The 27,835-nt window shown below is 42.4% G+C and overlaps 2 protein-coding genes across 10 annotated transcripts in view; one reads left to right on the top strand and one right to left on the bottom strand.

Annotated features, from left to right (window-relative positions):
* The window catches only part of itsn1 (intersectin 1 (SH3 domain protein)), an 85,021-nt gene extending 66,076 nt beyond the window's left edge, over nucleotides 1-18,945 (bottom strand). For all 6 annotated transcript variants that reach the window (XM_070542605.1, XM_070542600.1, XM_070542602.1 and 3 more), the window contains exon 1: nucleotides 18,792-18,945. The gene's annotated coding sequence lies outside the window, so the exon portion shown is untranslated. The remainder of the gene's footprint in view (nucleotides 1-18,791) is intronic.
* A 335-nt stretch (nucleotides 18,946-19,280) lies between these two features.
* cryzl1 (crystallin, zeta (quinone reductase)-like 1) lies at nucleotides 19,281-27,823 on the top strand. 4 transcript variants are annotated; one of them, XM_015945069.3, is made up of 13 exons: nucleotides 19,281-19,483; nucleotides 19,768-19,845; nucleotides 20,662-20,734; nucleotides 20,840-20,884; nucleotides 21,136-21,204; nucleotides 22,198-22,331; nucleotides 25,791-25,902; nucleotides 26,031-26,051; nucleotides 26,364-26,462; nucleotides 26,683-26,795; nucleotides 26,889-26,994; nucleotides 27,070-27,115; nucleotides 27,272-27,823. In XM_015945069.3, exons 1-13 carry the CDS (start codon nucleotides 19,418-19,420, stop codon nucleotides 27,366-27,368), a joined length of 1,059 nt encoding a protein of 352 aa, XP_015800555.3. In that variant the 5' UTR covers nucleotides 19,281-19,417; the 3' UTR covers nucleotides 27,369-27,823. The 4 variants fall into 4 exon arrangements, with proteins under 4 accessions (XP_015800555.3, XP_015800557.3, XP_015800558.3 ...); XM_015945071.3 differs by having other exon boundaries at nucleotides 26,686-26,795; XM_015945072.3 differs by lacking the exon at nucleotides 26,031-26,051.
* The last annotated feature ends 12 nt before the right edge of the window (nucleotides 27,824-27,835 follow it).

Here is a 27,835-nt window from a genome sequence, read left to right on the forward strand (position 1 = left end):
GTCCCATGGGGATATGTATAATATGATGTTATTGGAAACAAATTACATTTTTGTCATAAACAATCTAAATTATGTGTACTAAACAGTTCCTGTGACTCATGCAGGGTAACTGAGGAAAAGGCTAAATCATTAGGAAGCCCGATCCCAATCTGTTCCATCATCAATGCAAGATCTTGGTGAAAAGACAAATTCCTTGTAAATGTACTTTTACTTGGCCAATAAATCTGAAATCTGAATCTGAAACATTATATACATATAACATACTTTTTATACTTCTTTGAGATATAAAATCTGACACAAAATATTTGTATTTGCTGTAAATTGGACAAACAAATAATAAAATATGAATAAAAATATAAAAATATGGATTTCTCAGATTAATGAGTGGTTTTGTCATCATGATAAGCGTACAGTAGTCGTGTTTAAAGTCACCTGATACAGAATACATATTATAATAGTTATGCTTCTTTCCTATCTTATTATTGAAATAAGGCAGGGCGGATGATAGCTGGTAAAATCTCCCATCTGGTCAATGCTTGTCAAAATAAGTCAGACTGACGCCTGACATATGTGACTCTAGTTGTGTTCTCTGTGGTGGACTGGAGACATGTCCAGGGTGTGTCCACTCCCGCTCACCTGATGACTGCTCGGAACAGGCACCAGCTCCCCCTTATGTAAAGAAATGAATGAATGAACAAATGAACGAATGAAAGGTTGTTTGTATTAAACATCTATTGCTCCAGGAAGGTGTACCTCAGCAACGACAACAAGACAACAGAATCTGCTGCTGTTGTGTGTATCTGACTGGGTTAGGATTTTAAACTCAGATCAGCTGGGTCACAATGGCTGAGCTCACGTGGGATTGTGACTCAACAATGAATGACTGTGTGTGTCACATCCGCTCATTAAGCTGTAAAAACGGCTGACTAATGTCAGAGTTTGATCAGCTGCAGAATTCGTCCTGAGTAGGGTTGACTCCACAGGTTCATCAGCTGTAGAAGCTCACTTGTGTTATGGCAGTTTTATTTAACTTCACCACCCCACCCCCAGACACACACCTGTCTTTCAGAACACAGCTGATTTGTTTAATTTAGTGATGACTCACTCCTGAACACACTGATGAAGGCTGGGGAGACATTTCAGATTAAGATTAAGGGCATAAACCATGTTGTTCTAATCAGTTATCCCTGATAGGGGTGTTCTGAATCTGATTTATCAGCCATCGATTAAAATCTGCAGATTCCAATCCACACCTTTCACAGCCGATCGTAGCAGCTGATCACCTGTTGTTCATACTTTGCAGCTGGCAGAGACCCTGTGTGTGGCATGACGTCTCTCTCCTGCTTACTTCGCACTGTGTATGTGCGCAGCGGCAAACGTGCAAAACAAACTTTTACTGAGTGAGAGTGATGATAACCTACAGGGAAGCTCGTTAAAATGCATCAACACAGTGGATTTATTAGGACTTTGAAAGAAAAAACTCAGGGAGGAGTGAGGTGAGGTGTCAACGCTCACTGCAGAAACAAAGACTTGGGGTGGCAACAGTCAGACACGGCTACACTCGCCCACACTCGTCTGTATCACCGTGACCGTCAGAAAACTAAGCAACTAACACGCCTCTGTCTCAGGTTACTCGTTTAAGGGTCTTTTATTCAGGCTACTGTCAGCCATACAGCTTTACAGCTCCTCTGTTTATCCACATTACAGTTTGTAACGGAGCGGTTTTACAACAGCCGCTGACCGGAACCTTTTCCGCCCACTGAACTCCCCTTCAAAATAAAACTAACATATGACAGGCTTAGAAGTTGTGGTCAGAAACAAACACACTGATTGTGCTGCAAGTCTTTCTTTTTCTCTCGAAAAAGTAAAACCATATTTTGTCTAAATTAATTAGGGCTGCACAATATTTTGCAAATATATCATTATCGCGATATCAGCATGCGCATGCATATCGCAAAGAACAGAGAAATATCGCAATGGATGGTTAGCTCAAATGTTTGCTACACATAATGCATTTTGTCAATAAAATGGAAGCATGATGTTTTTTAACAAATCTAATAGAGCTCTTCACCAATTTGGCCAATTGGGTGGGTTCTCATAGGTTAGATGCCGCCTCTGAGGTGGACGGCACTTAATTGGGGTAGCAGTAGCTCAGGAGGTAGAGCGGGTTGCCTCATGATCGAAGGTCATGGGCTCGATACCAACTCCCGCCAGGGGTATTCTGCTGTTGTGTCCTTGGGCAAGACACTTCACCCAACTTGCCTGTTGGCGGTGGTCAGAGGGGCAGATGGCGCCAAATTGCAGCTTCGCCTTTGTCAGACCGCCCCAGGGCGGCTGTGGCTACATAGTAGCTTACTATCACTGGCAGTGTGTGAATGTGAGCGTGCATGAAAGCGTCTTTGAATGTCCTAAAAAGCGATATATAAGTTCGATGTACTTAATTTTGATGGTTAGCAAACACCTGAGTTAGCTTTGTTCTGCTCTTTCTGCGGATTCTGCTTTTCCCTGGATCCACTGATTGCCTTTTCTTGTTTATTTTCTTTTTCACTTTCCTCACATCTTTTGTTTTTCTCATTTTAATGATTTTATTGTCATTTTTTTATTTCTTTGTTTTGAATTATTTTTGTTCTTGAGTTAAGTTTTTATTTATCGCGAGTAATATCAACCTTCGCAATATTAATCACTGTTATCGCATATCGCAGGTTTTCCTAATATCGTGCAGCCCTAAAATTAATACAGGCCATTTAAGGTGATGTTATTGTTCCTTCTCCCCTGATCATGTGGTCTGTACATAGTACTAATTATAACTTAGAAGATTCATGTCTTATCCATGTGATTGGCAACGTGATTGGCAGCAAAAAAAGCTGATCGGACCATCCCTAATCCCTGCCCCATTCGTCCATGCGTATTTATGTGGATCCAGGTGCATTTTAAAGGCCATTAAGATGAGAGGTGAAAGAAACAAAAAGTATTCAGTAACCTCAGCCTATCCCTCAGTAGCCTTCAAAAAGCCTCCCACATAAATCATATTTGGTCTTATTTTAGTGACAACTGTAGGTTTGAAGTCTCAGAGTAGGAAAAACTTCAGACAACACTTTTATCCAGAGTGACTTACAGTTTAAAGGGGCATTTTGTAACAATGAAGTAAGAATGACATCCTGTGCTCAAAGTTAGGTACTGCAGCCCATTTTCAAAACAAACAAGTGACTTTCTCACTCCCACTTTGTGTTATTTATGGCTGTTGCCACCAGTTACACATCAGCACCAGAAGGTTCTAGATAGAGGTGGACAATATCGACATCAATATTGGTATCAGCCGATGTTAGTCATTTTTAACATAGCTATCGGTCCAATAAATAAAACCGGGCCGATATTAACAACCGATTTTTTTTCTACATCTTGTCTCCATTTGTTTGCCTGTTTCAGAGGGTGAGGGGGTGATGTGTATTTGTTTAGTCATGTCACAGTGAATGTAATCATCTCAGAAGCGTAAATGTGTGTGGTGTGTGTACATTATAATGTAAATTCAGCTTTAATCATTTTCATTTTATACTAAATCTGCTGAATTTGGAAGCATTAATGTCAGTATATCGGTATCGGCAAATACCGGTTATCGGCCACAACAGTGATCTTGATATCGGATATCGGTGTTGGCCCAAAAATGTCATATCATATAGTTCTAGATGAGTGGTCCTCCAGCCCAGTCATCAGGACCCCGTATTAAACACCAGGGTTTCCCGCTACCACACACCTGACTTAAATGAAAGATATTGATAGGCATCTGCAGCACTTGATATCCTCCTGAGGAAGCAATGTAAATATGTAAATCGGGTGTGCTGAAGCAGAGACATGGAAAACAGACACCTTGTTCTAGGTAACGAGCGAAGACGAGTCATACACAGCATGTTGATAAGTTTATTAGGGCTGCAGCTATCGGGTTTTATTTAGGGATGCACTGATGGATCGGCATTTGATCGTAATCGGCCGATAGCGCCCCTATCGGTTTTGGTCGGAGTTTTCAAAATAGATCAAAGCAGACCGATCAGGTAGGGTTGTCACAGTAACCAGTGTAGCGGTAAACCCCGGTAAAAAAAAAAGTTGACAATAATAATAACCGTCTTGTTTTTTAAAAAACTATATTATCTCGGTGGGTTTACCGTGGCTGCGGTGTAGGCGCGGTGACCCTTACCAGCCACCGTATCATCTGGTGAAGTTGCAGGACCGGCGGCACATGCACGCTTTGCTGTTTAAAATCAAATCAAATCAGATCACTTTTATTGTCACGTCACATGTGCAGGTACACTGATACAGTACATGCGAGTGAAATTCTTGTGTGCGAGCTTCACAGCAAAAGAGTTGTGCAAAAGTACAGTAATGTAAAAACATGTAAAATATAAAAATGGCTAATCTAAATATACAAATGAATAAAGTAAACAATAAGATAAGAGATATAAAATATACAGAGGCTGGTATGTGCAAAACAGTGGCATTAATGTACAGTATGGAGTGTGTAATGTTGGAGTTTCAGTAGTGAGGGTGAGGTGTCTGCGATGTGTTCAGCAGTCTGATGGCCTGATGGAAAAAGCTGTCTCTCAGTCTGCTGGTTCTGGACCGGATGCTGCAGAACCTCCTTTCTGATGGAAGTAGTCTGAACAGTTTATGGCTGGGGTGACTTGAGTCCTTGATGATCCTCCCCACTTTCCTCAGGCACCGCTTCCTGTAGATGTCTTGGAGGGACGGAAGCTCACCTCCAATAATCCTTTCAGCACACCGCACTACTCTCTGGAGAGCTTTGCGGTTGTTTACAACCAAAACTTTCTTGAAGCTAAAGTTGAAATAATGGCCAAAGGAGGAGACGGCAGCGCTCAAGAGGACATTTTTTATCCCTCAAAGAAGACAAAGTCGGAAGTACGGGCATATTTTAGATATCTGAAGAATGCCGAGGGAGTTTATAGAAGACGGCTATCCTGTTTGCAGCACGTGCAGAAAAAGTGTCTGTGAAAGGCAGCAACGCTTCAAATCTCATGACACATCTGCATGACCATCACCCACAACTCTACAGTCAACGCAAGGCAAGCTAACGTTAGCGTTTTAGCTAAAATGCGTGCTCCGAGGATTTGGGCTAAGGGAGAATGCAACGAGTCGCTATATAAAGCAGCCGCAGCGCCGCTACCTGCATATAAACCGTGTCGTGGACACCCCCATGTTGAAATGACACTATGCATTACGGGGCCCCCAGGGGCAGATAAGAGTTGGTCTCTCTCCGAGAATAATTATGAATTTAACAATGATTACTGCCTGATGACATTTTCCCACATCTGCAAAGCTCATTGGAACACAAACCGAGGACAATATTTTCCTGATATAGGGTTTATTACTCCAGTAAGGGTAAAAAAGTATCTGATTAGAAGGCTACTTGAGTACCGAGTATCATCTGAACTAATATTTTTAAAATGATGACATCAAACAGACATAAAATAAGAAGTTATGGGCAGATATTGGTATTTTAAAGACTAAAGGGAAAAAATGTAAACAAATAAACAACATAATGACAAAATAACACATTTTAGGCAAAATTTAGACACAAACTGAGGACATTATTTCCTGACATACAGGGTTTATTTAATTGTGTGAAAATGTAGCACGTTTAAAAAAATATACCGCGATAATACCGAAAACCGTGGTAATTTTGGTCACAATAACTGTGACAACCTTAATACAGATCATTTTAGATTAGGTTGCATTTCCTTTATTCCCAGATTATGTAGTTCGTAGCACTAATTATAATGTTGTAGAAAATTTCTGGCTAATCCACGTGATCGGCATCGGTGATCGGCAACAAAAAACCTGATCGGTGCATCCCTACTCATAATCGATTAATCAATCAATCAATCAACCAATCAATCAAAGCTTTATTTATAAAGCGCCTTCCGCGACCCTGTAGGGAAGCCCAAGGCGCTTTATAAAAACCTCAAACAGATCAGAGTCAGCTAAATGTGAGACCAGCTGCTGATAAATCACTTTCTCAAGCAGTTTCGATGTAAAAGGCAGGGTAGAGATAGGCCTGTAATTTTCGATCACATCAGAGACATCAGCATCAGGTTTCTTCAGGGTCGGCCGAACAACTGCTGCTTTCAAAGCAGCTGGGACAACACCTGTGCTGAGAATCAGAACGTGTCACCTTAACAAATGCTTTGTATGTTTAGTCTATGGCACATGTGTCAGACACAAGGCAGCATTTTTATGTGGCCCGCAAGAAAAATATCAAAAATATACTAAAACTGACCCGCTGGCTGATTTTATCACAAAGACTACAACTCCCATGATGCTTTGCAGCGTTAGCGCAGAGCCGGAGCGCTCCCTCCTTTGTGTTTTTTCCAGCGTCTGCTGCCGGTGTCTGCAGCTCCGCTGTCTCGAACAAACTAAACACTCTCACTCCGCAGAGTTTACTCAGCTATTTGTCGACGTTGAAGCCCAGAAATGGAGATTTTAACCGCTCAGTAATGTGTTCACGACTGAAAGAGAAAGTTTTCCAACTAACTTCCAGACATAGCTGATATAACTCCTGCGAGCAGTGACACCCTCAAATCAGCATGACTCTGTGGCTGCTGTAGTTTTTATTTTTCCTCCCCGACATACAACAACATGGTCAAGCTGCTCAAACGCTCTCCATGCTCAGCAGCACAAACCTATGTGAGCACCTGTTGTCATCTAATGTTGTCATTATTATGATGAAGATCAACAAAACAACAGGAGACTTCTCAGCTCAGATCAGCCCCATGATGCAGGTATCTGGCTGGAACAGGTGAGCATCACAGTAAACCAGTGGAGCAAACTTGAGCTTTAAATATGTTGGTTTTATGCTCTTTTTCTGCTCCAAAACATGAAAGTTAACAGGTGAGATATTGCATTTTCATTTATGATAAAATTATATTTTTATTTTGTTGTTGGCCCGTCAGAAAAGATTTAACCTACGGTAAACAGGAAGTGGAAAGGCTGCAGATAGATGAATAGAATAGAAAATCCCTTTATTGTTCCTCAGTGGGGAAAGCTAGATGTCACAGCAGCGAAGACACTTATTACAGGAGAAAAACAGGAGAATAAAAATAAGAAAAATGAATAAACAACAAGAAAACATAAATCCTGTATAGATTTTAAAAATGCTGAATATACCACAGGTAATGAATACCACTGATGCCTTTTATTTAAAACTGATGTGCTCGTGTGTAATTTGGTTATTCCACATTCAGTGTTAATGCAAAAATAAGTTTGTTTCCAAATTAAAAGGTTCAAAATTGCATATATATTGATAAAGAAAATGTGCAAATTTACCGTCACTTTTTCAAAAAATATCAAGTTTGGCCCCCGACTTCGTCCCAGATCTTCATTTCGGCCCCATGTGAGTTTGACACCCCGATCTATGGCCTTGCATGACGTTTCCTTGATTGCACCCTGTGGCAAGAGGAGCAAGGTATCTGTTTTTATTCTTTGTTTGTTGCTCCAGATGTTCGTCAGTAACTGTATTTAATATTTCTAAATTATGTATTTCACCAGGTGCTCAGTGCTTGGTGATTGAACATCGGAGTAAGATGCATGACGCATGCGCTGCCAGACACAAATAAAAAGTTGCACCTGTCGAAGCTGTCCTTTTTTTTTCTTGGATGCCAAGGGGCAGCAATAATTAGCATTAGTAATTCTGCTCATAGTTTTACTCTTGATCCCAAACTTTGGACCATTTCTGCCTTTTACAATGGTTTGTGTCTTTGCTGGTTATTCTGTTTTCCTCCATAGCACCTAGATCACCACACTGTGTGCCAGTAAAACATTTTCAGACTGTGGTGCTCACATTTAACGACGCTTCAAATCAGTAAAAAAATGAATCAATGAATTTAATTAATTGAACCATTCAAATATTCATTGCAGCCCTACAGTACATTTGTTCTCCTAAAGTATATATTTTTTTATGTTTATCACAATAATAAAAAATAAAAATAAATGAAAATAATAATAATAATAAATAGGATTTTCATGGGCAAAGATCTGCAAAGACCTATTTCTTTAAAACCCGGATTTTAGCTCAAACTTGGCGAGATTGCAATATAAATAGAAAAACACAAACAAAATAATTTAACAAACTCTTAATGAAGTTACCACAGAAAGGGTCCTGGTGGTGTGCTGAATTAAACATGAACTCCTAGTATTTAAGTCCCAGTCTTCAGTACTGTAACAGAATGAAATGACTGTTTTTCCCCCTCCTCTGACACAGGACTAGTCTGCATTAGGGCTGCAACAAACGATTATTTGGATAATCGATTAATCGGATGGGGTCTCGACACGATTAATCGATTAATCGGATTACATGGGGAAATTTTTAAAAACTGCTAGGGAAACGTTATTTCTCTCCTTCCTTCACTTTATTTAACACAACATTATTAGAAAACAGTTCAATAGCAGAAAAACAACATGCCATCACCTAAATTGTCTTATAAGGTGTATAGACAGAGACCCTAAGCTACATCTATCTGTGACCTAAAATGCTTGGTCCAAGTTAAACAGCTTAAGGGCAATTCTCATCTGTTTTGTTTGATCTCATCTGTTGACATTTATTTTAAATGTAATTAAACATAGGCTGTGAATTAATCAAAATTGATCACTATTTCCAAAAATGACTGAAAAAATACCAAATAAAACAAAAGTAAATGAATGCCATCCTCCTTGCGATGATGCCCTGGGCAACTGCCATAAAGTCACATCAAGAAATGCTGCTGATCATTCCAATGATCCCAAATAGACTCACATTAGGCCACATGAAAGCAACTGAACCCAAAAATATATTAACCAGTATATAACTGCACTCTCACACAACACGCCTGCAGCAACAGTTAGGACTCCTCCCTCCCTTTTAAAAGCGTTTTTGCTTCTGAGGACATTGTGGTTGTAAAACCACATGCTAGTAGTCTGGCCCCGGTGTGATCAACCAGTTTCTGCGGGAATGTGATGGCGGAACCAGGGCCAGATTAACACTTTGTTGTACCCTGGGCAACAATATTCAAGGGCTCCATCATCACGACCCGAGGATCACCATAATGTGGTCACATACAGAATATTTTACTGTAATATGCAGTAAATATACTCAATACTTGAATGCCTGACAACACGTAACCCGCCCAGAGTAACCTTTGACCCACCTCGTGTGGACTGACCAATGAGGAGAGGGTCTTAACTTGAGGCCCTCTCTTCATTGGTCAGTCTGCATGAGACTGACTCTCAACTGACATTCGAAGTCATAGGCAGCAAAGCGTCTCTGTGCAGCGCAAAAGCCCGGGTGGACAGTTTGTTTAATGTAGGGTGATCATATTTCCATTTCCAAACAAGAGGACAGGGGATCTGTGCCTATGACGTCACACTATGGCAACGCCACACAAACCATGTTGGGACCCATTTTTTGTAAGAACTAAATTAATATCAGATTCTGCCAATAAAAGGGCTCTAAAACAATTCATATGTAAATATTTTGCATATTTAATGCAAAATCTCATTTTTATGCTTTAGTGCTGCAACAAGGTTTTATTAATAATAAATTATTATACCTTTTGTTTTACTACAGCATCGGTAAGCTTCCTGTGCACAGATTATTAAGGATGCTTGTTCCAGCTGTGAGATTAGACGATAGGATCAATGAAAAAATAAGTTGTCACACACTCCATGGAAACTTTCAGATAATCCACAAATAGTGGCTTTCAAATGGTTTTGTTACTTTTTGCAAGTTTAGAAAAGAAGCTGATGAGACAGCATGTCTTATAATTTAGTTTTTCATCTGATATATTAGAACATGTCAGTAATGTCTGAGGGGCTTTTACAAACACCATATAACTAACACTACTGGAGAGGGCATCAATTACACAGAGGCTTCTGGGGAGCCCAGTTATGGGGGGGGGGGGGGGGACATTTTGCCTTGGCCCCCAAAATGTCTTGAAACGGCCCTGGGTGTGTGACTGAGTTTTGAAGGTGATCTGAATTGTATCAGATGTATAACTATGACATGTGTATAACTTATTGTTTTTTACTGGTAAAAACGTGTAGTGGAGATAAATCTACCTACATTTTACTTTGTTTTCTTGTTTTTATTGAACTATTTTCCTGTCCTGTCTGTCTCTCATCTTCCTGCATCTCCTCATAATTCTCCAGAAAATCTGTTGCCTGGATTCTTACCTTTTCACCTCATCAGTTACTTTTGAGCAGATCAAAGATCTCCTGACCGCAAAGCGGAGAGCGCGTTTTCGATGCTGCGTGAGGTGACATCACCACAGCACAGGTGATGAGCTCCGCAGCAGAGCGCTTCAGGCACAAATAAGACAGAAAATAGAGAACATGTGCAGACAAGAACGATCGTGTGCTAATTATAGTTTTTTGGTTGCGCCACTTTGAGAATGGACCGTGCGCTGGAAGCAGCTGCCTGGATCGCTGTGCAACAATGCGGAACCGGTTCGCAGCAGCGCAAGTCTGCAGGCTCTCCCTCGCGCTGATCTGCCGGCTCTCCCTCGCGCTGATCTGCCTGTACCGGCTCTCCCTCGCGCTGATCTGACTTGCTCTGGTCTGCGCGCAACGGTGGGCGGGAGGGGGGGGCGCTTTTGGAAGAGTTGTGCGACACAACGAATCGATGACGCAATTCGTTGCCAACGCTTTTAGTAATCGATTTTCATCGAATTCATCGATTCGTTGTTGCAGCCCTAGTCTGCATGAGAGATAGTATCAAGGTCTCATGCATTCATTCTAACCTGCTTATTTTCAGCTCAACAGAAGAATGAAGAATGGACTCTTTTCTTTTAATTAATACAAGAACTCTATTTTAATAAAGCTAATCCATCAAAGTGTTAGTCAATAAAATAAGATGTGACCGATCTGTGAAATCAAAATATTAATTACTTTATTATAATCCTATAGAATATAAAGGTACTATGACTTTAAATGTTCCAACAGGACTGATCTTACGTAACGTTAAAAGACATGACACATTACTTTCACTGATCCAATCAGAATCTGACAGATCTGACGGAGGCGTGGTTTTGATGGAGTTTGGTAACTCTGTCAATCGACCATAAACCAAAACATCCTAAGTATAAAACTATGCCACATCATCTCTAACGCCAGTTCAAAGCGTTCCAGAGAAAGTGACGGAGTGGCCAATCTGTAACTCTCCTCTTCAACCAAAACAACCAATGACAAACTGGAAAATTTGTTGCTGTTCAAACTGCTGCAACAGTTCCTTTCAGAATAAAAGCTGAACCATCAAGACCCAGGCTCGGGTCTCACTAGACGCCAATAAATTGTCGTGACCCGGAAGTATCTCACAGACTGGTCTGGTTGGCAACTGCAGCTTTTCCTACTGGCTACGGTTCCAGAAAAGGTCAAGCTGGGCCTCAACATTCCTGATCTAATGGGGACTTCCACTAAGGGTATGTAGACGGACAAAAAACGTTGAATGTGTTTATGAATCTCCTAATCAAAGCTTAACGCGAAGACATCACCTTCAGTTCCCATCAGAACTAATCGCTTCTGGTTTTGCTGGTTCTGAGCAACATTACACCTCACCCCATTCACTGTCTCATTCACCTTGGTTACACCATACACTTAGTGTTTAAAGTCAGTCTAGTTTAATTTGTTAGTAATAAAATTCTTAACTTTTAAACTTGACTCTCTCTCTCTCTTCTGTTGTCTCTGAGTGAATACGAAGCCGTTATCTAATCCCTTCATAAAAAAGTTCCAATCTTCTGGTTTAAAATAACCTCACATTCAATAAGGTGGATTTCATATTTCCTACGGAATCCTACGCCTTATGGCTTATTAAAGGGGCATTATGGAAGTTTGACAGCCAAAAGAAATAATAAATTTCTTCTTCATACATTCTCCTGCAGTGCCCTGGTCCTGTAGAATGAGCCCTGGCATTTTTACTGTGATTGCCTGGTTTTCTGTAAAATCACAGAAAAAGAGAGCTGCTCGGGTCGAGCAGGCTGCTTCATGCGCGTTAACGCTCAGGCATCGGCCGTGGCATTTGCGATCAGCAGCTTTAGCAGCAGAGAGTGAGGTAGTGCCAACTCAGCGACTTTGTCGCTGTTCCTAATGCCTAGTGATGAACCTAGCTACATTTCTGAGGACCCTTAGCTACTTTCTTCTAGATATTTCCTGCAAATTAGCAACAAAATAGCCATTTTCACTTCGAACCGTTCTTTGGTTTAATGTTGTTTCAGGTGTCATCAACGATATAAAAGTTACAGATATTATGAATGTTACTAGAGTGTAGCTCACCTTGTAAGATGTTTGACTCCCATGCAGAAGACCTGGGTTCAATTCTGGGTGCGAATATAGGTCATTTAGAGTTTCGTTTTTACATTAATGGTATTTTGTTTACAGTAAGATGCCCAATTTTTTATTTGAGACTCGCCAAACGGCATTGAATTCACAGATAAAAAAGATGTGGGTTCAACTTTCATTTTGGAACAATTTTTCAAGCAAGGGAAGGGAATGATCTGAGCATGCAGGAGGACTGACCCGTCTTAAACCTTTGTCGGCTGTGCTGAAGAGAAAGGTACAGAACCAAATTATTTAATTAATTAGCTGCACATTCTCCTGTCCTCTGGGCCACACACACACACACACACACACACACACACACACACACACACACACACACACACACACGGGACTGTCTCAGCTGTTATTTTCGTTGAGTGTGCACGTACAGCATGCACCTCGTGCATAAGCCTGCTATTGAAGCTGCCATTACGCTTTCGGCCTGAGGGGGCAATCGCGAGCATAAAAATTCAAACACTGTAAAGTCCCTTTAAATAACATGTAATTTAATTCATTACAGTACTTATGTACAACAAATGAAAATCAATAACATAAGGGTGAGAAATGCAATTATTAATGTATTGCGTTGCGTGTTGTTCTGCACAATACATTGTGATTTGCTATATCAGCATGCACAATACGCATTACTCATACAGCGAAAAAAAAATGCAATGAATGGTCAGCTCAAATGTTTGCTACACATAATGCACTTTGTCAATCAAACGGAAGCATGAGTTTTTTGAAAAAGAACCCTTCAGCCATTTGGCCCAATGGGTGTGTATAGGTTCGATGCCCGCCCCCTTAGCAATTGAACGGTTAGCAAACACCTGAGTTAGCTTTTCCTGCTTTTCCCAGGATCTACTGATTGCCTTTTCTTGTTCATTTCCTTTTTCCCTTTCCTCACATATTTTGATCAAAATTTTAGCATTTCCCATTTTTAATGATATTTTTAAAGTAATTTTTTTAATGTCTTTGTTTTGATTTTTTTGTTTTGTTTTTGAGTTAAGTATTTATTTATTGCAAGTCATATTGTGCAGCCGTAGTAGCATGGTTATCCATTTCTAGTGACTGATCATTTCCTACAGATGTTTTTGGTCGTTGTAATCCTCTTTTCCAGGATAATCAGTGTTTGGTGAGAAACACGAGGAACACTGGAGGCTCGCCAACCAAGACTGTTTGCTGACTGTTTTTGGAGTAATTCCTTAATTATGATCATGTTGATAATTATATCCTCTTCACATGACTTCTCAAACACTACACACACACACTACACACACACACACACACACACACACACACACACAACACCACTGCAGCCTATGTCGTACATCCGTCTGTCCTCCCTCAGCTTCAGTAACTCTGCAGCCAAAAGCTCAACAGCACAACGTTAAATTAGTGAAGGGGATCACCATGGTTCTGCGACGCTGTCATCCACACAGCAAAACTAAAACCCACATGAATACATCACACTGAGACAGATCTTCAGCTTCAAGATGTCATTTTATGGGAAAAAAACAAAAGCCCTAGCTAATTTACAAACCTATTAACAGCGTAAGGCTGACAGACTTATAACAGCCAAATCTGTAAGTCATGTCATCGTCGTCGTCGTCTTCCTCCGCTTATCCGGGTCCGGGTCGCGGGGGCAGCATCCCAACTAGGGAGCTCCAGGCCGTCCTCTCCCCGGCCTTGTCCACCAGCTCCTCCGGCAGGACCCCAAGGCGTTCCCGGACCAGATTGGAGATGTAACTTCTCCAACGTGTCCTGGGTCGACCCGGGGGCCTTCTGCCGGCAGGACATGCCCGAAACACCTCCCCGGGGAGGCGTCCAGGAGGCATCCTGACCAGATGCCCAAACCACCTCAACTGGCTCCTTTCGATCCGGAGGAGCAGCGGTTCTACTCCGAGTCCCTCCCGAATGTCCGAGCTCCTCACCCTATCTCTAAGGCTGAGCCCGGCCACCCTACGGAGGAAACTCATTTCGGCCGCTTGTATCCGCGATCTCGTTCTTTCGGTCATTACCCAAAGCTCATGACCATAGGTGAGGATTGGGACGTAGATCGACCGGTAAATCGAGAGCCTGGCTTTCTGGCTCAGCTCCCTCTTCCCCACGACAGATCGGCTCAGCGTCCGCATCACTGCAGACGCCGAACCAATCCGCCTGTCGATCTCCCGATCCCTCCTACCCTCACTCGTGAACAAGACCCCGAGATACTTAAACTCCTCCACTTGAGGTAGGACCTCTCCCCCGACCCGGAGGTGGCAAGCCACCCTTTTCCGGTCGAGAACCATGGTCTCAGATTTGGAGGTGCTGATCCTCATCCCAGCCGCTTCACATTCGGCCGCGAACCTACCCAGCAAGAGCTGAAGGTCAGAGCTGGATGAAGCTAGGAGGACCACATCATCCGCAAAAAGCAGAGACGAGATTCTCCTGCCACCAAACTCGACACACTCCACACCACGGCTGCGTCTAGAAATTCTGTCCATAAAAGTGATGAACAGAACCGGTGACAAAGGGCAGCCCTGGCGGAGTCCAACCCTCACTGGGAACAGGTCCGACTTACTACCGGCTATGCGGACCAAACTCACGCTCCTCTGGTAAAGGGACTGAATGGCCCTTAACAGAAAGCCACCCACCCCATACACCTGGAGCGTCCCCCACAGGGTGCCCCTGGGGACACGGTCATAAGCCTTCTCCAAATCCACAAAGCACATGTGGATTGGTTGGGCAAACTCCCATGCCCCCTCCATCACCCTTGCAAGGGTATAGAGCTGGTCCACAGTTCCACGGCCAGGACGAAAACCACATTGCTCCTCCTCTATCTGAGATTCAACTATCGATCGGACCCTCCTCTCCAGTACCTTGGCGTAGACCTTTCCAGGGAGGCTGAGGAGTGTGATCCCCCTATAGTTGGAACACACCCTCAGGTCACCCTTCTTAAAGATGGGGACCACCACCCCGGTCTGCCACTCCCTAGGAACTGCCCCCGATGACCACGCAATGTTGTAGAGACGTGTCAACCATGACAGCCCTACAACATCCATAGCCTTGAGATACCCAGGACGAACCTCATCCGCCCCCGGGGCTCCGCCGCTGTGTAGTTGTTTGACTACCTCAGCAACTTCTGCCCCCGAGATCGGACAGTCCATCCCCAGGCCTCCCAGCTCTGGTTCCTCCTCGGAATGCGCATTGGTGGGATTGAGGAGCTCCTCAAAGTATTCCTTCCACCGTCCGACTATAGCCTCAGTTGACGTCAGCAGCTCCCCATCCCCACTGTAAACAGTGTGAGCGAGTTGCTGCCTTCCTCTCCTGAGGCGCCGGACAGTTTGCCAGAACCTCTTTGGAGCCGATCGATAGTCTTTCTCCATGGCCTCACCAAACTCCTCCCACGCCCGAGATTTTGCCTCGGCAACTGCCACTGCTGCACCCCGCTTGGCTATCCGGTACCTGTCTGCTGCCTCCGGAGACCCACAGACCAGCCACGCCCTGTAGGCCTCCTTCTTCAGCCTGACGGCTCCCCGAACCTCTGGTGTCCACCAGCGGGTACGGTGGTTGCCACCACGACTGGCACCGGCCACCTTACGACCACAGCTAGCAACAGCCGCCTCGACAATCGCAGAGTGGAACAAGGCCCACTCGGACTCAATGTCCCCCACTGCTCTCGGGACGTGGTCAAAGCTCTGCCGGAGGTGGGAGTTGAAGACCGTCTTGACAGGTTCTTCTGCCAGGCGTTCCCAGCAGACCCTCACTATGCGTTTGGGTCTGCCAGGTCTACGCGGCATGTTCCCTTGCCATCTGATCCAACTCACCACCAGGTGGTGATCAGTTGACAGCTCCGCCCCTCTCTTCACTCGGGTGTCCAAAACATACGGCCGCAGGTCAGATGATACGACTACAAAATCTATCATCGACCTGTGACCTAGGCTGCCCTGGTACCAAGTGTACCGGTGGGCATCCTTATGTTCGAACATGGTGTTCGTTATGGCCAAACTGCGGCTTGCACAGAAGTCCAATAACAAAACACCGCTCGAGTTCTGATCAGGTGGGCCGTTCCTCCCAATCACACCCCTCCAGGTCAAGCTGTCATTGCCCACGTGAGCATTGAAGTCCCCCAGCAGGACAATGGAGTCCCCTGATGGAGCACTATCTAGCACTCGTCCCAGGGACTCCAAAAAGGGTGGGTACTCTGAACTGATATTTGGCCCATAAGCACAAACAACAGTCAGGACCCGTTCCCCGACCCGAAGGCGCAAGGAAGCTACCCTCTTGTCCCCCGGGGTAAACCCCAACACACAGGCAGAGAGTCTCGGGGCTAACAAAAAGCCAACCCCAGCCCTCCGCCTCTCACCCGGAGCAACTCCAGCAAAGTAGAGTGTCCAACCCCTCTCGAGGTCTCGGGTTCCAGAGCCAATGCAATGTGTCGAGGTGAGTCCGACTATATCTAGCCGGTACCGCTCAACCTCTGCCACAAGCTCCGGCTCCTTCCCCGCCAGCGAGGTGACGTTCCATGTCCCAAAAACTAGTTTTCTTGTCCGGGGATTGGACCGCCAAGGCTCCCGCCTTGGTCTGCCACCCGATTCACATTGCACCGGACCCTTCATGTTCCTCCTGCAGGTGGTGGGTCCACAGTTGGACGAGCCCATGTATCCGGTTCGGGCTGGGCCCGGCCGGGCCCCATGGGCGAAAGCCCGGCCACCAGGCGCTCGCTCACGGGCCCCAACCCCAGGCCTGGCTCCAGGGTGGGACCCCGGTAACCCTCCGGGCCGGGTACTCCGACTCTTCGTTTTCACCGCCATGAAAGATCCTTCGAACCGTTCTTTGTCTCACCCTTCACCTAAGACCAATTTGTCATGGGAGACCCTACCAGGGGCACTAAGTGCCCCAGACAACATAGCTCCTAGGATCATTAGGGCTAGTGTAAGTCATGTTATCTTTATAATCAAATGTCATGTTTGCATAATAATAATAATAATAATAATACCCTCAAATTCTGTTGAATCTTCCAGTAAGAAAGTAAAATGCTAAATTAGCCAGATTGTTTGATAAAGAAATGTAATGTCATTCTGGCAGGTTTGTCTGATTAAACCTTGTTGCAAATGTTTAACAATAAGTTTCTGAAGGATTAGGGTTAGGGTTAAAATCCTTATAAAACAAGACAGATATGAATATATAAACAAGTGCTGAATTTGTATGTTTGAATAAATGTGGTTAAATATCCTGATTCTTGTGCTAATCATAGTGAAAATAAAGTCCACTATCTGAAGCATGTTGTACTGTTTGAATTTAGCCTAAAGTTTACTTTATATTTGAGTCTGTTTTAACAGGCAGAGTTCTACATATTTAAGGTTTACCAGACACTTTCAGGACATTGCTTGTTCTTGTTACAAGGTTCCAACAAAAACCTTTAAACAAGAACAGATAAACAGTGTGTCTGAGGTAAATAAACCCTTTCATTACTGATAAATATGTTAACTACATACTGATTAAAAGGTCAAACTTAAATTTATAAATGTCCATTTTTTCTGAAACAAAATTAACTGAAACAGTATGACGCAGATCCTGTTCAGTCACAAGTGTAATTATGCAGACTCATGTGGAAACTAACTCACAAAAGGGGAAATGCAGCCAAACCTTCAATTGGGAAACAACATTCCAATAAAGTGTTTCTTTTAATAATTATTGTACACTTTTAAATGTTTAAGATCTTATCACCCTGCTTCAGTGACCTGTCAGCATCCATGTTACCATGGAAACCATCTCTCACTGAAGCACAGGTCTTTGTCCATCGGGCACTAAAGTTGCATCCTCCGTGATGCAGGAGTGAGCCCAGTTCTCTGGAAAGAGCATTTCAAGTAAAAGACCTGCTTGGTGATCCATTTTCACTTCCTGCTTGACTTCCGACTGACTCAAAGATGACAACGCACTTCCCTCAACACCCAACGTGGCACTTTTTTAAAAGACAACACTTCACTGAGGCGACAGGGACAAACATCATTATTTATGTTGGCAAACGCTAGTAGGCTAGCAGATACAACAACTCGGAGCCTGGAAAGTCACTTCATTTTGCCCAGCAAGCCAAGTAACCACGTCACTTAATCAGACTACTCTTGTCAAAGATGATCTTGTCAGAGGTTAAACACCAGCAACACTGGTCAACGTTAACGTCAGGTCACAGTCAGTGCAGATGCAGTGATTTCATATTAGCATCCTGGCTAACTCCTCACTTGTGACTAGGTTGCACCATTCCCTGGTGTCCTACCACTCTGCTCTTGTCATAAAATACCAGACGCAGCAAAGACAGATTATTAAGACAGTTTTGTGTTGACGACTAAATGCTGCATGAAGTAAATCTGACCGACAGGCTGCTCAACCGTTATCAGTATAGCTAATGGCTAACGTCAGCCCGCTCAGGGACATTATCACATCACCCACTCCACTCTTACCTCATAGTTCGGCTTCCATAATGAAGTACCGGTTAAAATTGCTTTCCGTGGGGTTGTGTAACCATGAAATGGAAAACCTTTTTCCGAAATGGGATGGTTTATAACTAAAACCCTTCCCAGCGGTTTTCCCGTGGTCCAGAAATCCCGACCGACTGAGGGACAGCTGGAAAATGGGGTAACGCTATTCACATATCGCGAGAGTTCCTTGATAATTAATCGCTTTCATACAATCTCGCGATAGCTGTTTATTTGCCAGGATCTCCGTAAACGGATTAAGCGACCTCTTGTCATTTTCGAGGCATATTTTATTCTTTGTGATGAATTTGAAAAAAAAAACAGGAGAAATAAAAAAAATTTAATCAGGAAAAAGATTGAATATTTGTTATGAATTTGGTTTTTGTAGTTTAACACAAATCTGTCGAATGCGCGTTTCAGCGACAGCCAGCAGGGGGCGCTGCCAAAGTTGTGACGAGAACATAGACAGTAATGAAGAAGAGATCAGCTGATTCCGACTGAGCAGCTGCCGTCTGAAAACAACATTTATTTACTTCAAAACATTTATATCAGTTATAATAAGATTCCATTGCCTTATTTATGTGTTTTACGTAAACTGAAGGTGCAGCAGTATGAAAGGTTTATACTGTCGAGCTGCTGTGAGTGATACTGAGTCCAAATTCGTTATTCAGGAAACGGTGAGTATGCTACTGATGTTTTTACTGTAATTATTTAGTTTTCAGGGCACAAGACCTTCAGACCAGCAGATATTAGTGTTAAGAAATGCATTTGTTTATAAATGTGCTATAATTTTAATTCTTGTTATGTTATTCTTTTTTTATTGAAATTAAAGAAGAAATTTCGATCAGGCTGTGTGTTTAAAGAAACATAGCACAGTTTTGTGATATTTGTAGTTTTTTCCTGTGTTTATTCATTCATTTACTCTATCACATTTCAAGTATTTGTCCTTGCTGCTCTCCAGACTCTCCCTGATGTCATAGGCAGCCATCAGGTCCGGATTCGGGTGAAGGCTTGTGGACTCAGCCCACTGGACCTCAAGGTACCTAGAGAGGTTTTGTCAGAATTGATGCCACACAAAATTCAAATTAGTGATTCAGGATTTGGGGGCCGATGCTGATTTCTGAGCGGGTCTGACACTGATTTTGGCTGACTGATTTATTTTAAGAACTGATTTTGGCTTTTTATATGTTATATTGGTTTTACGGTCGATATTAAACACTTTTATGAAGTTATTTGCAATAAATCCCTCTCATTTGAAGTGATTTCAGCAGGTTTTTTCTTGACGTTTTCAGTACCTTCCAGAATGAGCCGTTTCAGGGCTCTGTCACTTTAAGAAAACAAGCTGGAGCTGGCCACTCCCTCCCCTCTGCTGATTGGCTGCTCTAAGCAGAGTGGCCCAGAGTTGAGCCGCTGCTCCATAAGTAGCTGCTCTCTTACACGTGAGAGGTGGTTCTATTCTGCTTTCCCGATTTGTGATGTCACAAACAGGAAGTTTTTGAAACTTGTTGCTTTTGGCATAAAATTCCTAAAACCAAACACTAACAGAAAATGGACAGACTTTTTTTCTTTACATTTGGAGTGTTTATAGAGGTAGTAGAGACCCACATGACAAAACAAAAAAAAAATGCAAAAGGTTCATTTTGCATAATATGTCCCCTTTATTACCTTTTTCACTACTGGAAGATCCGTTATTTCTATAACTAATTAATAGAGATGGTGGGTTATTGGACCAGGAAATATGTCAGATGATTTATTGCTGTTTGGCAATGGTGCCCAAAATAAAAATTTAGATTTGATCAGATTGGCTGATCTGATGATGATTACTTCTGATGGCTCACCTCTGTTTACCCCTCAGCTGCTCAGAGATGTTGGGATCCAGAAGGATTTAATTCCTGTTGGCAGAGTGGTGGCCGGGGTTGTCCTTCAAGGTATTTTATGGCTAAATAAATAAATATGTGCAAGTAAAATGATTTCAACTCATGCCATAAAAGTGTCGTATCAGCACTGGTTTGACTTGTATGTTTCTTCTGAAGTTGACCCCAGCGTGACCTTCTTTCGGCCTGAAGATGAAGTTGTGGGTGAGAAATACTTTTAAATAAATTTAGATCAAGAGAAAAAAATGGAAATTATTAAATAAGGAGATTTTAAAGCTTCATGAACAGTTTAAGTCTGAGAGATATTATATTTATTCGGGAAAGAAAAACTGGGTGTTGGTGTTATTGTCTGGTTATCATCCAAGATTACCAATTAAAATCAATCCTGATTATTAGATTAGATCAAACTCCACCCAACTGAATAAAAAAGTCTGTAAAACTACTCTCTTCTACAGGGATCCTTCCTTTGGACTCCTCCTGTTCAGGACTCTGTGAGATCATTGACGTAGATGAATACCTTTTAGGTAATTCCAACACGCATTCACAAGCAAATTCACTCACAGCGCAAGTGTACGTAGCGCCTTTATTCCTCCTGCTATCTGCTCCTTCTCAGCGTCAAACAGTATGTTGACATCTGATTGCTTCACAATCTAACAAAAAGAAAAGACTGAAAGAAAATGTTTCCTGAGCGAGCTGCAGGCCTTGATGGATGAAAAACAAGGTCACGTCCAAATGTGAAACTATGCCCCGGAGGAATCACATTCATGCTTGAATTTTCACTCTGTTTAAATTTGGATTTTGAGCATCCAGGTGTGCGCTGCCACAATGAAGCTGTTTAAACTGAAATGTTCTCTATTCACAGGATTCATTATTCTGAACATTAAATAGAAGCAAAAGGACATATCCACATTTGACAGGATATTTTTAAATACATGCCAAAAACAACTCGACTCTTTATTGAATTAGTCTTTTTCCCTCCACAGAGATCTACATAACTATATATAAAACTCTTTATGCAGACAATGAACTACATTTTTCACAGGAGACGTGTAATCTGTTGGTATGTTCAGTGCTGAGGCTGAAAAATCTTAATTTTCCTTTTCTGAAAAGAGAAAGGTCTTGTTTATGTGACTCAAATGAAAAGGTCCGTCTGACCTAAAATGTCAGATTGTTCCCACTTAACTTGAAGGACAGCAGGAAGAACAGATTAAAGGGACTGCTGCTTATCATCCATTTTTCCTCTGCCTCTATGGTTTTACAGCCAGAGTAAAGCACTGCTGGCAGACTGACAGTAATGTAAAAGCTGTACGTGTAGAAAGCTCTTCCTGCTTTCTGCCTTTCACTCATACAAGATGAAAGCCATAATCATCTACTTCATTTAAGTGGATGTGTCATGAAAATAAGTGGAATCTGTGACTAAAGAGGGTTCAACGTGACTAAATCAGAGACTTTATATGAGTTCAGATGTCGGTGATGAAAAATCCTGTGAAAGAACGTTTCTTTTGTGTTTTCTGCAGTTCAGAAGCCACAGAAGCTCAGCTCCACGTGTGTCGCAGGAGCATTGCGTGATGGTCTTTGTGCTTACACTGCTCTACACACACACGCTCACATGGCAGCCGGACACACACTCCTGGTCATGGATGGAGCCAGTGTAAATAATATCACTAAATCAGCCATTTATGCGGTGAAATTGATCAATTTTATCTCCAACCAAGAAATTTAAGCCTGACTCAAGTTTTTCTCACTTTAAATGACTAATAGTTTGTTATTTATTCATCTGTAACACATTATAAATCATTAATAAGTGTTTGTTATGCATTACTTAAATTGATATTCCACCCAAAATTGAAATTTTGTCTGTTGGCATATTTCCCAGAGTTAGATAAGTGGGAAAAACAAATTTTACCAGCGCAGTCATTCTCCTGACCCCGCCGGGTGGGGGGTTGTCAGTTTTTCTCCTATTAAAAAAAATAAGAGGGACTCAGTGGTAGGGATGAGTACCGAATTCGGTACTTTTTAAGGTACCGACCGAATTCCATAGTACCGACCGAACACCGATTCACGTCATTTCAAACGGTGCCTCGTTTCGGTACTGCCAAGACAGTTGCGCATGCGCAAGAGCGTTATGTCGCCGGTCCCTGCGAGCCCGTTGTAAACAGAGCAAGCATGGTAGAAAGAACGCACGCTAAAGCTTGGGTCCACTTCACTAAATGTGATGGGTAAATGGGTGATGAAACTAGCGACAGACAACGATCTAAGTGAGACATCCTCATCTTAATCTGCTCCAGTAGGTAAATAAAATGTTTAAGATAACGTTACCTTGATTTGTTAGCTTCCGTTTCGCTAATGGTGCGTTCGCTTTCTCCTCGGAACTCCGAATTTCCGACTAGAAGAACATGAACGCGCTCTAAAGTTTGGCTTTACTTTACTAAATGCGACGGGTGATTGGGTGAAGGTAAAACCAGTGACAACGATCTAAGTTTGAGGCATCATCGTTTTAATCTGCTCCAGCAGCTAAATAAACTAAGATAACGTTAGCTTGATATGTTAGCTTCCATTGCCACCGTTGTTATCAGCTAATGGTGCGTTCGCTTTCTCCTCGGAAATTCTAACTTCCCAGTAGGAAAAATCAAATGAAAAAGGACGGCAAAAGGAATGAAGATGCACAGTAAATTTAGTTCACAGTAAAGATGTTTGCTTCAGTTTAATTATCAGCTTATAAAACTACAAGGACGATGTTAAAATACAAACTTGTATGTTATTTATCGTGATATTTATCAAATATGGTTATATGTTGAGAAAAATATATATTTAATTATAAAAGAGAATTAAAATAATAAACACTCAAAAGTATCGAAAATTGGTACCGTTAAGTACCGGTATCGACTCGTAGGTACCGGGAATTAGTACCGGATCGATTCAAATGTCAAAGGTACCCATCCCTACTCAGTGGGTGTTTCTCAATGCCAAGGAACCTTGCCTTGATGTCTTGGCCCCGCCCCCGGTTGCCTAGAAGATACATCATCGGTAGCCGCCAGGACGTGTTCCAATGTACGTGTTCTACCGAGGCGTGTGTTCCCCGTTTGTTAGCCATTTAGCTAGCTGAGCGAGGATACACGGGAGGTGTCTTGCAGCCTAGCCTTGGTCAAAAATTACCCACAATACACCACGGTATTTTCAAAAGGACGGCAGATCAGAAGGCGGTAGCTACTTCAGGGACAATTTTCAAGTTTAAAAGTAAGTAAGTTTAGATCCAAAGAAGTTATCTGTTGCTGGTTAGTTGCTTAGTAGTTGCAGCTTCGGTGGCTAGCGGGTAGTAACTCACTTATATTTTTAATTCAATAAACATATACAGAATTTAGAAAGTGAAAGGCTCGTTATAGATATAAATTGAAACTAATACATATAAAATATAACGTTGTCTCCCGTGTCACTTACGTTACGTGACCGCCGTGGAAGCCACTGTCACATGATGCAAGTCTGTTCCATTTAACCATTTTCTTTGACCAAGGAAGGACAGTGAAAGCAAGGCTCCTGGCCTCGCAAGGCGACTTGACATTGAGAAACACCTAAAGACTGGGTGACACGAGAGATAACGTTATATTTTATATGTATTAGTTTCAATATAAATATATAACGAGTCTTTTACTTTTTAAATTGTGTATATGTTTATTAAATTAAAAATATAAGCGAGTTACTACCTGCTAGCCACCGAAGCTGCAACTAAAAAGCAACTAACCAACAATAGATAACTTCTTTGTATCTAAAAAAAAAACATTCTAAATCAGCTGACTTACTTTTAAACTTGAAAATTGTCCCCGAAGTAGCTGCCGGCTTCTGATCCACCATCTTTTTGAAAATACCGCAGTGTATTCTGGGCAATTTTTGAAAGGCTAGGCTACAAGACACCTCCCGTGTGTCCTTGCTCAGCTAGCTAAACGGCTAACAAACGGAGAACACACGCCTCGGTAGAATATGAACATTGGAACCGATTGGAACACGTCTTGGAGCTCCTGATGACGTATCTCCTAGGCAACCGGGGCGGGGCAAGACATCAAGGCAAGGTTCCTTGACATTGAGAAACACCCTTTGTTTGCAATCTGTCACCTCACCTCCATACTTCCTGATTCCAGAGCCAATCATATTTGAGCCAGCAGGGTTGCCATGTCTGCGCTGGCAAAAGTTCCTGAGCTGGCATTTGTAATTTAATACTAGCCAGCAGCGAGGAGCAGAGTTGTTTAAAAGAACCTAAGCCAGTAAACAGGAGTGAACCAGATATTATTTCTTGTACCACTAAAAAGCTACTGCATCTTTTGTTTTACTCTAATATTGGGTGAAGAAGGCTAGAGGCTAACATTGAGCTAGCAATGCTAACAGTGAATTGGAAACAAATAGTTGGCTCTAAAATCATCTCAAGCTTCTTTATCATTTACCAACAACTGGACATTACAGTGAAATGTATTTACCAACTTACAGAGTTTGACTCGTCTTCACTCGTCATCTAGAATCTTCTGGTTCTGATGCGTAACTGGGGACAGCTGCTCAGAGCGGACTTGTATGTTTTGATACATGGACAGCAGTATCCACATTTGACCACAAGATGTCAGTCTTACTTCATGCACCTTTAGGGGAGTGAAAGGGAAAAGAATGACCGATTTCATGTTAGTGAGCCTAATCTGTTCACATATATACTTTATATCACGTTATATTGATATATTAATCATTTGAGATGAGGTTACTACCCATGTAGCATTTGGAAATGATTGATTAGTATTTAATATTGTACTTTATTACTGCATTAAAAGTATCCACCTGTATCAAAGGGAGTTTTAAGTGTAAAACATGAACTACTTAAAATGAACTATTAAGGCACATTGAATGTACAGGACATATTCTATATAAATAAAACCACCATTACAGACGTGAGTCAGTATTTGACGAGAAACTGACCAGTTTTGCCTTTTTCTTGTTCTTAATTAATGCATAATAAACACTTAATGATTTCAAAAGTGTTACAGATTAATTACATATCTTTAGACTATTAGACATTAATTAGAGGAGCCTTATTGTAAAGTGGAATTGTAATTTCTCTTTTCTTCTCATCATTAAGCCTTTTGGCCTGATGTGCATCCAGCTGGCTTGCTACCACGGCCTGAAGGTCCTGACGACGTCACACTCACAACAGCAGCACACCTTCCTGGAGCAGCTCCGGCCCAGCGTAGGTTTGTAGAACCACACACAACTCCTTGTGATGCTGTTTCTTCTTTTGATGAATAGCTCTTCTGTTTTTTCATGCTCTATCTTCGTCTTTTATCTGTACCTGCCTCCTCACACCTCAAACCTTCCTCAGGCGTTCAGGATCCTTTAGTAGGTGAGATCTCCCTCTTTCCAGCTGATGCGTGCTTGTGTTTGCATCATGACTGATCTCTAAACCACCAAATAGTTCCCGAGCGCGGCCATGTCTGCAACTTACTGCTCCCGGGGGGGGGGGGGGGGGGGGGGGGGGTCCAAATGCATAGAACAGATTTCACCAGTGTGTGATGGGACTTTGTCTAATCAGACACGAAATGCTGCTGCCACCTTGTGGAAAACATGTCAAGGTGCATGCTCCTGTCAGGTTTTGATGATGACCTGTTAGAAGAGACCTACTTGACCTCTGACTGTGTTGTTTTTGTGCATGAAGTCAGAGTTATTCCAGTTCATGATGGCTCATCGGATCTGCTGTCAGCCGTTCTGGAGGAAACGGGCGGGCTGGGAGTGGACATCGTCATCGATTCTGGAGGTAAAAGCCCTTCTGATGATCAGGATGTAGGCAGTCTTATGGGAAGTGAGCATTAGTTGAGACTCATTCACACCGAGTAATTTTTATATAACATTTACTTCCTCAAACGGAAGCCATCTTAGATTAGAGTGAACTGGAAGGCTGCAGGTGATTCACGTTCAAGGACCAGCTGGAAAAATTTGTTTCCACAAAACTGAATGTTTTTATTTCTCTCTGTGAGAAGTTAGTCTGCAGGAAAAGGAGGAAGAGGAGAAATTGCTCCCACATAAACATGACATCATCAGCGTACTGGGAGTGGGCGGGCACTGGGTCACCTCCCACCAGGACCTGCAGGTGAGTGGTATCAGACGACTTTATGCAGATGACATCACAATAGGTCAGACAGAACGCTGTTCCCATGGGTTTAAATGCTGGTCTCATCATCAGCTGGATCCTCCTGACTGCAGACTGCTTCATTTAAAATCAGCCTCCGTGTCTTTCCTCAACCCTGAGGTCTGGACCGCTTCGTCGGCTCAGCAGGGACGATACCTCCGTATCCTGAACTCGGTGTCTTTTCCAGAGCACATTGCCTTTTAAGGATTTCTTGGTCCTGAACGGCTGTTTTCAGACATTCTGAAGGACGTTGTGGAGAAGATGTCTGCTGGAGTCCTCAGGTAAGCCACACACAACAGTTACAGCCTCAAAACCTTTTAGTGTCCTAAAGCCACGACTTTTCTTCAGTAAAAATTAACATTTTATTTTCATATCCTTGTTAGCCTCTGAGCTGTGTACCTAGGACCTCGTCTTACTGAACTAATCTGTCTCTGCAGGCCTCAGCTCCAGGAAGTAATTCCTCTTTATGAAGCCACGGTTGCCATGGAAACAGTGCAGCTTCACCCCAAGAAAAAGGCAGTTGTTCAGCTCTGAGTGAAATATTGTGATGTTAATGTGACTTTGATCAAAAACACTGGGAGTGACAAGGTTTTTTTCTTTGGAATCAGAAGATCAGGACGTGTTTGACCAGATTTACCTTCTGGACGTTCAACATGCTACTGAACTACATTCCTGTCTCATATCTAGTTTTATTTTAGCTTTACAACGCAAACGATAAAATGCTTCACTTCTGGTTATTTGTTGAAAACGTCACAAATACCAGGAGTCCTTTCTCTTGGTTAGATGTGTAAAGGTTGTTCAGCTAAAGAAAACCAAACGTAACAGACCACAAATAAACATAAAACACGCTGACGATGCATCAGATAGAACTAGAAACCAATCACACTGATGACTACACCCCCTAGTGGCTGCTTCCATTATTACATTTTAAGCCTCGCCCCCTACATGTACCAAATATTTGTCTTGAATAAAAATATAATTACAAATGGGATCTTAAAAAA

Source organism: Nothobranchius furzeri, chromosome 12, assembly GCF_043380555.1.
Source record: "Nothobranchius furzeri strain GRZ-AD chromosome 12, NfurGRZ-RIMD1, whole genome shotgun sequence".
In the NCBI taxonomy this organism is placed as follows: Eukaryota; Metazoa; Chordata; class Actinopteri; order Cyprinodontiformes; family Nothobranchiidae; genus Nothobranchius; species Nothobranchius furzeri.

Bases quoted from the DNA above. Each gene is read 5' to 3' on its own strand.
- cryzl1 (XM_015945069.3), top strand. From the start codon at position 19,418: ATGAAAGGTTTATACTGTCGAGCTGCTGTGAGTGATACTGAGTCCAAA. The intron at 21,205-22,197 runs GTAATTCCAACA...TGTTTTCTGCAG, and splicing joins CGTAGATGAATACCTTTTAG to TTCAGAAGCCACAGAAGCTC. The intron at 26,463-26,682 runs GTAAAAGCCCTT...TCTCTCTGTGAG, and splicing joins CATCGTCATCGATTCTGGAG to AAGTTAGTCTGCAGGAAAAG.